Source organism: Pseudonaja textilis, chromosome 16, assembly GCF_049901715.1.
Source record: "Pseudonaja textilis isolate UNSWEBS1 chromosome 16, rPseTex1.2, whole genome shotgun sequence".
NCBI lineage: Eukaryota > Metazoa > Chordata > Lepidosauria > Squamata > Elapidae > Pseudonaja > Pseudonaja textilis.
Window position 1 is genome coordinate 3,474,670 of NC_142005.1, and position 12,253 is coordinate 3,486,922.

At 46.7% G+C, this 12,253-nt stretch overlaps 2 protein-coding genes across 4 annotated transcripts; both read left to right on the forward strand.

The window, feature by feature from the left end:
* Positions 1 to 60: 60 nt before the first annotated feature.
* FAU (FAU ubiquitin like and ribosomal protein S30 fusion) lies at positions 61 to 8,645 on the forward strand. Of its 3 annotated transcripts, none has more exons than XM_026717645.2 (5): positions 61 to 212; positions 3,172 to 3,254; positions 5,046 to 5,190; positions 8,041 to 8,096; positions 8,479 to 8,645. In XM_026717645.2, the coding sequence occupies exons 2-5, from the start codon at positions 3,180 to 3,182 to the stop codon at positions 8,602 to 8,604; spliced, it is 402 nt and encodes a 133-aa protein (XP_026573430.1). In that variant the 5' UTR covers positions 61 to 212; positions 3,172 to 3,179; the 3' UTR covers positions 8,605 to 8,645. The 3 variants fall into 3 exon arrangements, with proteins under 3 accessions (XP_026573430.1, XP_026573432.1, XP_087769951.1); XM_026717647.2 differs by having other exon boundaries at positions 113 to 208; XM_087913825.1 differs by lacking the exon at positions 61 to 212 and adding an exon at positions 1,850 to 1,938.
* Positions 8,646 to 10,698: 2,053 nt separating this feature from the next.
* Positions 10,699 to 12,162, forward strand: ZNHIT2 (zinc finger HIT-type containing 2). The gene has a single exon (XM_026717727.2). The coding sequence runs from the start codon at positions 10,774 to 10,776 to the stop codon at positions 11,962 to 11,964; it is 1,191 nt and encodes a 396-aa protein (XP_026573512.1). The 5' UTR covers positions 10,699 to 10,773; the 3' UTR covers positions 11,965 to 12,162.
* The last annotated feature ends 91 nt before the right edge of the window (positions 12,163 to 12,253 follow it).

A 12,253-nucleotide genomic window follows, 5' to 3' on the forward strand; every position in this document is an offset into this window, starting at 1 on the left:
AAGGCGCCCGGGAGGGACGTCACGCACAAGCCACGCAGCGGGAAGAGCGAAAGAGGGAAGCAAGAGAACGCCGCGGCGCGGTCCTCTTCCCGCAGTACGCCTGCGCTTCTTGTGGCCCCGCCCCTTCCGTCAGTCTTTCCTTTTCATCGTCGGCGTGAGGCGGCGGCGTTTTTCCTTCTCTCCGACCTCCATCTTGGCTCGGCGTGAGGCGGGTGAGGGGCGCAAACTTTCCGTATTATGGGCTGGACAGCTTCATTTATTGGAGGGGCGGAGGGACAGAAATCAACGTCCTCTCCCTTTCGAGGCCTTAAACTCCCATCATCCGCGGCCAAATCCTCCCCAAGGGACTTCCCAGGCGCCTCTCCTTCCCTCTCGCTCTCCCGCCCCTCGAGTCTTTCCAGGTTCACCGGCGCGGCCCCGTCTCCCTTGCCTTGTCCCTGCGGCTCCCCCGGTGCTTTGGAGTACCACGCCCATGCTCCCCAGCCGTGTCTGAAACTGAAGGGGGTGGGTGGAAACAGGTAGTCCTCGAGTTACGACCACAATTGGGTCCCAAATTTCTGTTAAATGAGACGTGAGTTTTGCCCCATTTACGACCTTTCTTGCCACAGCTGTTAAGTGAGTCACTGCAGCTGATAAGATAGTAACTTGGTTGTTAAGTGAATCTGGCTTCCCCTATTGACTTTGCTTGTCAGAAGGTCGCAAAAGGGGATCATGTGACCCCGGGACACAGCAATGGTCATAAATATGAATCATACTTTGCCAAGTATCTGAATGTTTATCATATGACCATGGGGATGCTGTAATGGTCATAATATGAAAAATGATCATGTCATTTTTTTCAATGCCGTTGTATCCTCAAACGGTCACTAAACAAACTCTTGTAAGTCGAGGACTACTGTAAATACCTAGTATTTACTCTAATTGCAATGATAGAAGGCAATTCATACACACATCAATCCATCAGAATACAGCTGGAAGGGACCTTGGAGGTCTTCTAGTCCAGCTCCCTACTCAAACGACTTGTTTGAAATTACAACTGCATTGAAAAAAAGGGACTTGCGGCTGATCCTCACCTTTATGACCATCGCACCATAACCCCCATGGTCACATGATCAGTGCCTGAATTTTGATCACGTGACCATGGGGAGGCTACAATGGTCGTAAGGGTGAAAAACAGTTGCAAGTCCCTTTTGTGACTTTGACTAAACGACTTGTTGCAAGTCGAGGACTATGTGTGTTTCGGACTCTGAATTTTGATCATCTGACTGTGAGGATACTGCAACGGTCCTAAGTGTGAAAAATGGTCCTAAGTCATTTTTTTCAGTGCCATTGTAACTTTGAACGATCACTAAATGAACGGTTGTAATTTGAGGACTACCTGTAGGTAAGGAAAAAAGACTGTGACAAGTGTGTAAGGCAGGGGTCCTCAAACTTGGCCACTTTAAGACTTGTGGACTTCAACTCCCAGAATTCCCCAGCAAAGCTGGCTGAGGAATTCTGGGAGTTGAAGTCCACAAGTCTTAAAGTGGCCAAGTATGAGCACCCCTGGTGTAAGGGGATTTGATGGAAGAGACGGGTAAAAAAAGAACCTGGAATTGTGGTGCTGGAGGCAGGCCTGAGGTTAGCCCTTTGCTGCTGGGTTCCTCAATCTTAGTGATTTTAAGATGGGTGGACTTCAACTCCCAGAATTCCCTACCCAGCATGGTTTAAGGTGGGATGGACCTCAACACCATGCTGGGTGGGGAATTCTGGGAGTTGAAGTCAGTGGCGGTACTCGATCGGTTCTGATGAGCCGGTAGGAGCGATGAGTAGACCAAACCGGTTCTCTCCACTCCTCTGTTGTTAGACCCACCTGCCTGCCTGGGCTCCCATACTCACTTTTATCTGCTGAATTTGAAGCGCAGCTGAAGCGACCAGGATCGTGCAGGCTTGCAGGAGGTGAGTTAGAACGCCTCTGCGCCTGCTCAAAGTGCGTGTTTGGCATGCAAGTGCACGCAGTGTGTGCACACGTGCAAAGCGCACCCCCAAGCCACACCCACCAAATCGGTGGCAACAATATTTGAATCCCACCACTGGGTGAAGTCCACCCGTCTTGATGTATGCTGGCTGGGGAATTCTGGGAGTTGAAGTCCCCTATCTTATTGCACACTTGAGAAACACTGCAGCACAGGTAGTCCTCAATGTATGACCATAATTGACCCCAAAGTATCCGTTGCTAAGCAAGACAGTTATGTGAATTTTGCCTTTTTCTTGCCACAATTGTTAAAGTGAATCTCTGCAGTTGTTAAGTGAATCCGGCTTCCCCATTGGCTTTGCTTGTCAAAGGTACCACATGACCCCAGGACACTGCAACCGTCATAAATATGAGACAGTTGTCAAGCATCTTGAGTTTTGATTGCGTGACCATGGAGATGCTGCAATGGTCCTAAATGTGAAAATTGGCTATAGGTCACTTTTTCAGTGCTGTTGTAACTTCAGACGGTCAGTAAATGAACTGTTGTAAGTCAAGGACTACCTGTGTGCAGAAGACCAATCCAACCATCTTAGATGGCTGGCTAACCTTCCTGTGCTTAAGAACATCCAACAATGAAAACCCACAACCTCCAGGGATGTTCTCTTCCACTGCTGGACAGATCTTGCTCTGAGAAATGTTTCATTTCAAAGAAATCTTTTAATTTTATGTTTAATTTTATGTTTTTTTAATTGTAATTTTGCAGTGAGATAGGTGGCAAATAAATTTAATAAATAGTAAATAAAAGTAAATTTAGGCAGCTCCATCTTACATTTTCTATTTTTGGTTTGTGTGACTACAAAATAATGGCTCCTTATATTTATCAACCAAACGTGGATGCAACCCATCTCGGCAAAGATAACCCTATATATTCCCTCCATCACCTTTCAAAGTCCTTGATCATTGATTATCAGGATAGAAAACCCAAGCTCACATTTTGTTGTCAGGAAGGATGGAGTGGATTGAAAGAGAAGTTAGAGGCCCACAGCTCTTCTTTGTGGGTTGTTAAACATTCTGTTTATTTTATTCACTACTTTGTCTAAAAACGGCAAGGGGTGGAAGAGATCAGTTTCTTAGTCTCTGCCATTGTTAGGATACTCGATTCTTTGAGGTCTTGGATTGCTAATCTTAATGGCTGCTTTGCTTTCTCATCACTGCAGGTGAAACCATGCAGCTGTTTGTTCGTGCTCAGAATCTGCACACCCTTGAGGTGTCTGGACATGAAACAGTATCTCATCTCAAGGTAATTTTTTTTTTTTTTTTGCTTTATGTGAACCTTTCATTCGGATGAATACTGTTACTGGACTAGTAGTATTTGTTTCTCCCAAATAAATCTTCCTTCAGAACTGGGCAAGGCTGAAATCATTTGCAGATTGAGATTTTCTAAATCAATTTTCAGTAATAAGTTATTGTTGTTTGATTAATACCTTATTGTAATGAGTTTTCTATTTAATCAGCTTTGGCCAAGAAGCAGCAATATATAAAAGAGCTCTTTCAGAATTTTATATTTACCTTGTATTTTTATTTTTAAAGGATATTTTATATCATGGAGATATGATTCTCAAAGCTCATATGGAATGTTCTGCTCTTTTTGTGCTTATTTCATTGTTAAATCTTTTTTTTCATAGTTCATGTACTTTCTGTTTGGTCATCTTTGGGTGAAAAATCATGACTTTAAGTAGTGTTTTAGGGCAAAGCTTGCTTTCCTGTTAATCATTTTCAACTTATTTTCTGGATATTTTCTTTGAGGTTATTGATGAAAGGCAATTGCAGTGGTTGTCCTTTGAGCTAAAGTCTTCAGTTTAAATTAAATCTATGGAACATAGTTTGATAATCCTATATTCACACCAAGAATTCTGTTGAAGGAACTTGGAGGTATGGGGGTGATCCTTTTCACCGCAATTCTTGGGCAACATTTTTTCTGCACGTTGTGGGGAAAATCAGTTTTCAGATGAGGGACTGTCTAAGACAAATTGAAATGTAGGGAATGTGTCCTTGTAGCTCACAGCAGCCTGTGGCCAGTTTTATCAGAACATTCCCATAGCAACAGCTGAATCTCAAGATGCAAAGGTTTCCTCTAAGACCACTGAACTCTGTAGATAACAGAAAGGTAGGAAGTAACCTGAGATCTATTATGTAATTATTTATGGATATGTATAATGAGCCTCTGTGGCGCAGAGGTTAGAGTGCAGTACTGCGAGCTACTTTTGCTGCAGCCAGCTGCCTATAATTTGGCAGATCAAATCCCACCAGGCTCCAGGTTGACTCAGCCTTCCATCCTTCTGAGGTGGGTAAAATGAGGACCCAGATTGTTGGGGGCAAGAGGCTGATTCTGTAAACCATTTAGAGAGGGCTGGAAAGCTCTATAAAGCAGCATATAAGTGCTATTGCTATTGCTATTTATGCATCATTTTCTGAAATGAATAAATATGAATGCATCTCTTTGCCTCAGCAAGGGTGTTTCCCAGTATTCTTTTCGACGAGACCCCTCCAGTGTGTGCAGTGTTAAGAATTAAGTACCGCAGTGAACCTTGGTTATTTGATTCCACAATTTCTACTTAACATCCCCTAACCCCTCTCTATTTCAGTTTTTGATTATTACAGGTCAGAAACACAATCTGGATTCTTCTTCTCCTCCCCCCCGGTGTTTCCAGACCTCTTTGTCCTGGGAAACACTCGTGGTATAAAAACCGATGAGCGCTGGCAGGACTGCAATGGAATGTTTCTAAGGCATTTCCTAAATATTGCCATCCACCAAGTTTTTCAACATGAACTTCCTTGTAATGTCCAAGGACTGTTGGAGGCTCCCTTCCCCTCTCCTTTCCACTGGAGGAGCTGTAAATGGTTTTTTTCAGCATCTTTGTCACCTTTTATTCAAGAGCTGTTGTAGATATTGAAAAATTATAATGTTGGCTGGGGAACTCTGGGAGTTGAAGTCCACAAGTCTCCACGATTGGCAAACCCTGCCTCAAAGGAACTCAGTGAGCAAAGTGTCACTTATTCACGTTCCCGCTCTTCTTTCTCCCCTGTTTAGGCTCGCATTGAGTCCCTGGAGGGCATCGCCCTGGAGGATCAAGTGATTCTTCTGGGCGGGATCCCCTTGGAGAATGATTCTGTCATTGGTCAATGCGGCATCAGTGATCTTGCAACTTTGGAGGTTACTGCACGCATGCTTGGTGGTAAGTACCAAAGAGAGAGGACCTAGATGGAAGCTTGTTAGAAAAACTATGACATTTCCAGAGCTGCTCTGTACAAAAAAAAAACCCGGAAAAGAAAAAAAATGTGATTTTTATTCTACAAATTTCTCTGCTGTGTTGGTAGAAGATACGGTCATGATGGACTTAACCATATATTAAGCTTTATTCAGTTAACTCAGTTTTCACAAAACAATGAAGTAATCACCTAAAATTTAGAAGAGTAAAGACTAAAATGTGATTGGCTGATTTGTGATTCGGTGTATAAGATTACAAAAATAGACGGTTGGGTCGGCCTTCCTTCCTGATAACTTCATGAATATCCCACACAGGGCTTTTGGCAACAATACAGAAATGATTTGGGACTGCCTGATTCCAGGTTATTTTTTGGACTTCCCTGTCTATCTTCCAACCATAGCAATTTCCTTATGACCTCTTGTCCAAATAACAGCGCTGCTTCCAAGCCCAGACTTTCCAGGTGAAGTTAGGTTCAGAGTACTAAATTCAGACCGGATTAAAAGTCCGTCTGCTATGTCGAACGAAAATAACCCTAACCTGTGTACGGTTTGCCAGTTGCACAGTGGCAGACAGGACAGCCCTCCATAGGGTTAATGTCATTGCCCAGAGGATCCTGGGTTGCCCTCTCCCCTCTTTGGAAGAGCTTGATAGCTCCCGCTGCCTTAAGACAGTTCAAAACATTCTCAAAGATCCGTCTCATCCTGGGAAACCCCCCCCCCCCTTTTTTTTTTTTTTTGAACTATTACCATTGGGCAGACAGTACAGGATAATAAAAACAAGGACAAATAGGCTGAAAAACAGCTTCTATCCCAGGGCAGTAACTCTTATTGAATTCCACTGTATAGTGCAATATGAATGCAATATCGGGTTTTCAATTCAACTGTATAGAATGTGAAGGATGTGTGTTTGTGCTTTATTTTTATAGTCATTTATGTACACTGAAGATGGCATTTAATTGTACGAGGTGCAATGACAATAAAGTAAATTTTAAAAAAAACAAACTAATACAGGTAGCCTTTGACTTACAACCACAATTGATCACAAAAGTTTTGTTCCTGAGCAAGGCAGTGGTTATGTGAATTTTCCCCAGTTTTATGACCTTCGGTTTAAGTAAAACCCTGCAGTTGTTAAATTAGCAACATGGTTGCTTAAGTGACTCTGGCTTCCTCATGGACTTTGCTTGTCACAAGATTGCAAAAGATGATCACGTGACCTTGGGACACGGCAACGGTCATAAGTACAAGCCAAGCATCTGAATTTGGAACACATGGCCATGGGGATTCTGCAATGGTTGTGTGATGACCCGGGAAGCAGCACACACCTAATAAATTCCCAAACGTAAATAAATTTCCTTTAAAGCCTCCAGCTTGGCCCCACTGTTCAATTGTTCGCAGTTGGAGATTAAATTCTTTCCAAAATAGTCTCCAAAAGAAAGAATTACAGTCCAAACTCAAAGAACAGATAACAGAGAAATAAAAAAAAACCAAAACAAACCACACTGAAGGAATTTCCATGACAGACCAGGATAATTAATTACAAACTTCAAGAAGATAACAAGGCACAGTCCCTTGGAAGAGCACCAACCAAGATAAATTTCAGCCTCGGCCTCTGCCCTTCCCCAGCCTCCTCACAACCCCCAGAGCCACACTCCCACTCCCTGTTGGCTGTTCCTCCTCTCCCTCAGGGTCAGTCTCCAACAGGGGAATGACAGGTTGTTAAGTGTGAAAAATGGTCGTAAATCACTGCTTTTCAATGATGTTCTAATTACAAGCGGTTGTTAAGTTGAGGACTGCTTACAACTGGGTTTTGTCTGCATGCTGCAACACGCTCAGCTCCCTTTAGGCCCAAGTGAATGTAGCCAGCGTGTCTGTGACTCTTTTTTTGTGAGAGGATTGATCCCGTACAGGTAGTCCTCAACAATAGTTCACTTAATGACCGTTTGAAGTTACAACGGCACTGAAAAAAGCGACGGACGACCGTTTTTCATCCTCACAATCATTGCAGCCTCCCCCGTGGTCACGTGAGCAAAATTCAGGTGCTTCCTATTTATGATGGTTGCAGTGTCCCGGGGTCACGTGATCTGCTTTGCGACCTTCTGGCAAGCAAAGTCAATGGGGGAAGCCAGATTCACTTAACAATCATGTGACTAACTTAACAACCGCAGTGATTCACTTGATGACGGTGGCAAGAAAGGTGGTTAAGTAGGGCAAAACTCACTTAACAAATATCTCACTTGATAGCAGAAATATTGGGCTCAATTATGGGTGTAAGTCAAGGACTATCTTTACATTAACCTCATGGTCCCTTGTGACTCTCATATAATAAAGCCAGTTCCTTTGTCGTCGGGCGTGTGAGGAATCAATATTTCTCTGATCTTTTTAGAGCTGCCAACAGAAAAGGGAGGGGGGAAAGGGGTTTAAAAGAGCAGTGCGGCAGCTTGGAAACCAAAAGTGCATTCCATAAATAGTTTTCAAAGATAGTAACTAGGGGACCGAAGTTTCTGCCTCGCAAAATTCTATCTGGAAAGCCTGATTGATGACTCTGGGCTATGGAGGTGTCCCATTGGAGAATATGAATTACAATACACCCAGGGGGTGGAGGGAAAACCAGGGTCAAGGGTGAGAATGAATGATGTGCCTCAGAATCAGCTACATCCGGGCAGTGCTGGCATGTTAACTCCCAATAAACCCTGTTGAAGTTTTGGAAGTTTGGCTTGAGACCCACGATTTAAACGGGGGTAACTGCTGGAATCCTGGCAGTGGGTTTGTTTTCTGCCCCCTGTAAAATCAGCCTCCTCCATTTTGCTTTTCTCTCTAGGGAAGGTCCATGGTTCCCTGGCTCGTGCTGGCAAAGTGAGAGGCCAGACTCCAAAGGTAGGCAGTTCGAGACGATCCCACCCACCCACGCCCAGTTGTGCTTGGGAGGGTGGGGGTGTTTGGGGCATCCTTTAGCCTGCTGCTTGTCGGACCCCCAAGGACAGCTGAGGGCGCCTCAATTGCCGGCTCTTCATTTCAATTTCAATTGCTGGGCAGAGACCCTTCGCCGAGAAATGAAATGAGAACCCAGAACATAGAATCCTAGAATTGGAAAGGGACCTCGGAGGTCTTCTAGTCCAGCCCACTTACTTAAGTCTGGAGACCTTAAGGCCAGGCCTGTCAAACTGTTGCATCTGCCCAACATCAAGAGCTAAAATGAATTCTGGGAGGAGAAGCCTGGCCGGATCTTTTGACTAATGCCTGCTTAATGTTCTCTCAGGTTGCTAAGCAAGAGAAGAAGAAGAAGAAAACCGGGAGGGCCAAGAGGCGCATGCAGTACAATCGCCGATTTGTCAACGTCGTGCCCGGCTTTGGTAAAAAGAAGGGGCCCAATGCCAACTCCTAAAGAGCCCCCAGTCATATAATAAAGACATATATTTCCTCGAACCATTTCCTGGTGGTGCTATTGCTTTCTCCTGTTTGGGGCAGGAGCTCAGGTCAGGCTTTTGCCATTACTGGCAAAGGAGGGAGGGGGGCTTTATATGGAGGTGGTTCCCTGGGAATATTTTGTATTTAAATCATCATCGTCTTTTAACAACTCCATAATCTTTTGCGGGGTGGAGTTTGAGCAACTGAAGGGAGCTAGCAGAGTGTTTTTACTGGCCGGGTGCCCTTCCTGTCACCAATGCGGAGTTTTGTTCAGCAGATATATTCCCACTGTGCCCAGAGAGAGAAATATCTGGCTCTACCTAGGATCGAACTCACAGCCTCCTGATTCTGAGGCCAGAGCTCCACCTCTAGGTCACCAGCACCACCCTTTAAGATTTTGCATTTAAGTGTGTTGTGTGAATTGTCTGAAGTGACAACTTTGAAACACGTGGACTTGAACTCCCGGAATTCCCCAAGGCAGCCATGAAAAAATAGTTATAGAGGTAGTCCTGACCTTATGACCATAATTGAGCCCCCAAAAACTTTTTTATCTTGCTAAGCGGGATGGTGGTGAAATGAGTTTTGCCCCATTTTGCAATCTTTCTTGCCACATCTGTCAAAAGGAATCGTGGCAGTTAAGTTAGTAACACCGTTAAATGAAACCGGCTTCCCCTTTTGTCGGACAGTCGCAAACTGGAATCACATTCCCCCCTCCCCCCCCCCAATCACACAGCAGCCGTCATAAATGTGAATCAGTTGAATTTTAATCACAGGACCACAAGGATGCTGCAACAGACACGAAAACTGACCATCAGTCACTTTTTTCCCCACTGCTGTTCAAACTGTCACTAAGCGAACTGTTTTAAGTCGAGGACTACCTGTATAAAGAAATCTAGTGGGTCAAGAATCGGCTTTTAATAGGATCTAGTTTCTTTCACCTTGAGAGCCAAGTCCCCAAAAGGATTTAAGAATTTGAGATGCACTTTTAGCATCTCAGAATTGGATTCTTTATATCTTTGTTTATTGCTTTTATTCTGTTTTTAACGGTTAGCCATCCAGAGGTAACCCTCAAATTATGACCATGATGGAGCCCAAAATTTCCATGGCTAAGCAAGGCAGTTTATGTGAGTTTTGCCCCCTTTTTGCCACCGCTGTTAAGTGAATCACTGTGGTTAGGGTTGTTTAGTGAAACGTGGATTCCCCATCGACCGCTGGTCAGAAAGAAGGTTACAAACTTTCACGTGCAACACTCATAAAATGCATGCCGGTTGTAAGCAGCTGAATTTTAATCCTGTAAGACCAGGGATGCTGCAACGGTCGTTAAGTGAAATTTGGTCGTAAGTCAGTGCTTTTCTTACTTGAAACAGTCAAGTTCCAAACGGCCTCTGACAGAAGAATTGGACTGAAGCCCATCTTCCATGCAAAGTTTGTTTCAGCCCCAACTGCAGCTGCTGTCAAGGACACACACCTCACCCCTTAAAGCAGAGGTCTTCAAACTTGGCAGCTTTAAGACTTGTGGACTTCAACTCCCAGAATTCCTCCTCCAGTCATGTTAGTTCAGGAATTCTGGGAGTTGAAGTCCGCAAGTCTTAAGGTTACCAAGTTGGGGGACCTCTGAGATAGAGCCTATTAGAACCATTTTTTTAAACCTTGGCAGCTTGAAGCTTATGTGGATTTCATTTCCCAGAATTCTTTTCTTTGAAAAACTTAGAAAAAAGGATTTTTTTTGGGGGGGGGAGTTATTAACAGATTAACAAGAGTTGGAAGGGACCTTGAAGGTCATCTAGTCCAACCCACCCAAGCAAGAGATCCTACACTATTTCTGACATACTCAGATACAAGAGCTCCAGTACCCGTTTTTAAAGCTGGGGTTGTCTTCACAACTCCCCGAAACTCTGCAAAACATCCAAGAAACGGTGTAGCGCGGCACACTACACAACTGTTTATAGCAGGGCCCGGGGCATCATGGTCAATGTAGTTTTCTTCAGAGATGAAGCAAGCGGCAGGACTACGTCTCCCATCAACCCTCTGAAGCGCTTTTCAAGACGCGCCTGCGCATTAGGACAAAGGGAAGGTGAGTTTCCTCTCTCGCTCTCTCCGGAAATAGCCGAGCGCGTTCTCGGAGCAGCACGGGCGCCTTCGACGCATGGAGGCCTCAGGTGGCTGCGGCCTGTGTCAGGCCGAGCGGGCGCCCTACACCTGCCCTCGCTGCCACGTCCGCTTCTGCTCCGTGCCTTGCTACCGGGAGCACGGCTCCTGCGCCCGGGACTTCCAGACGCGAGAGTTGCAACTTCGGCTCCGGGGCCAGCGTGGGGACGCGGGTGCGCGAGGCCGCCTGAGGGAGGCCCTCCTCCGGCTGCAGGAGCTACGCGAGCCCGGGGATGCGGACCCCGAGCTAGGCCTCGACCCGCAGGCGGACGACCTGTGGGAGCAGCTGAGCCCTCAGCAGCGCCAGAGGTTCCAACAGCTGCTGAGCAGCGGGAAGATCTCGGGGCTGCTGCCCCCCTGGAAGCCCTGGTGGGTCGTGGCCAGCCAGGGGCCCCCAATGGTCCAGCTGCTTGAAACGAAGGATGCCCAGGACTCACAGCCACAGCGGCAGCCGGGAGCCAAAGCAGACCTGGAGGCTTCATCCCAGCCTCCAAACGAAGAGACGGCCGTGGGGGACCGAAATCATCGGCCTCCTGCCCAGGATTCGAACTCGCTACCAGCCCTGCCTGAGGCGATCCGCCCATTGAGCGACCTGGCCAGTGGCCCCGTCTCCCCCCTGGTGCGCTTCCAGCTGCCCAACGTCCTCTACGCCTACGCCTACACCCTGTCGCTCTACAACGGAGAGACCGACGATGCCCAGGTGTTGCCCGAAGTCTGCGAGACCCTCGTGGACCTCTCGGCCGTGCTGGGTGCCCAGCGGGTCTTCTCCTCCACGGGGGAGGCCCTGCAAGCAGCCCTGCAGGCCCTCACGGACGGACAGTACCCGGAGTGCCCGCTGGGGAAGGCCGGGGCGATGGAGGCGGTGGGCCAGATTTTAAGAGGGAAGCAGGGCCGCTTCGCCCTGGCGGCCTTCGCCCACCTGGTCCGACTGCTGGGTCAGGGCAAACGCCGAGTCGCCCCCCAGGACCAGCCCAGGATCTACAAGGCTAAGAAAAAATGTGAATTCCTGCTTTCCTGGGCAAAGGAGGAGGAGGAGCAGCTCCCTTCCCTGGCTTTGGAAGTCCAGAGGGAATACGTAGCCCATGTGGTCGAGGCCAAGGAAGTGGGCGCCCTCACCCAGGAGCTGGAGAAGATGTGGGGGGGGAAGGTGCCCCCTTCCAAACCGCCTCTGATAGAAGAACTGGACTGAAGCCAATCCTCCCTACAAAGTTTGTTTCACCCCAACTGCACCTGCTATCAAAGGCGCACACACACACACACACACACCTCGCCCCTTAAAGCGGAGGTCTTCAAACTTGACAGCTTCAAGACTTGGGGACTTCGACTCTCAGATTTCTACCTCCAGTCATGTTAGAGTTGAGTCCACAAACTTGCCAAGTTTGAAGACCCTTGCCTTAAAGAGTGAGATAAAGCGTGCAATGGATTTTCCTCCCTGGCTGGAGAAGGGAAGTTTTCTATTTTCCTGGGGGTGGTCCAGA

Bases quoted from the DNA above. Each gene is read 5' to 3' on its own strand.
- FAU (XM_026717645.2), top strand. From the start codon at position 3,180: ATGCAGCTGTTTGTTCGTGCTCAGAATCTGCACACCCTTGAGGTGTCT. The intron at 3,255-5,045 runs GTAATTTTTTTT...TCCCCTGTTTAG, and splicing joins AAACAGTATCTCATCTCAAG to GCTCGCATTGAGTCCCTGGA. The intron at 8,097-8,478 runs GTAGGCAGTTCG...ATGTTCTCTCAG, and splicing joins TGAGAGGCCAGACTCCAAAG to GTTGCTAAGCAAGAGAAGAA.
- ZNHIT2 (XM_026717727.2), top strand. From the start codon at position 10,774: ATGGAGGCCTCAGGTGGCTGCGGCCTGTGTCAGGCCGAGCGGGCGCCC.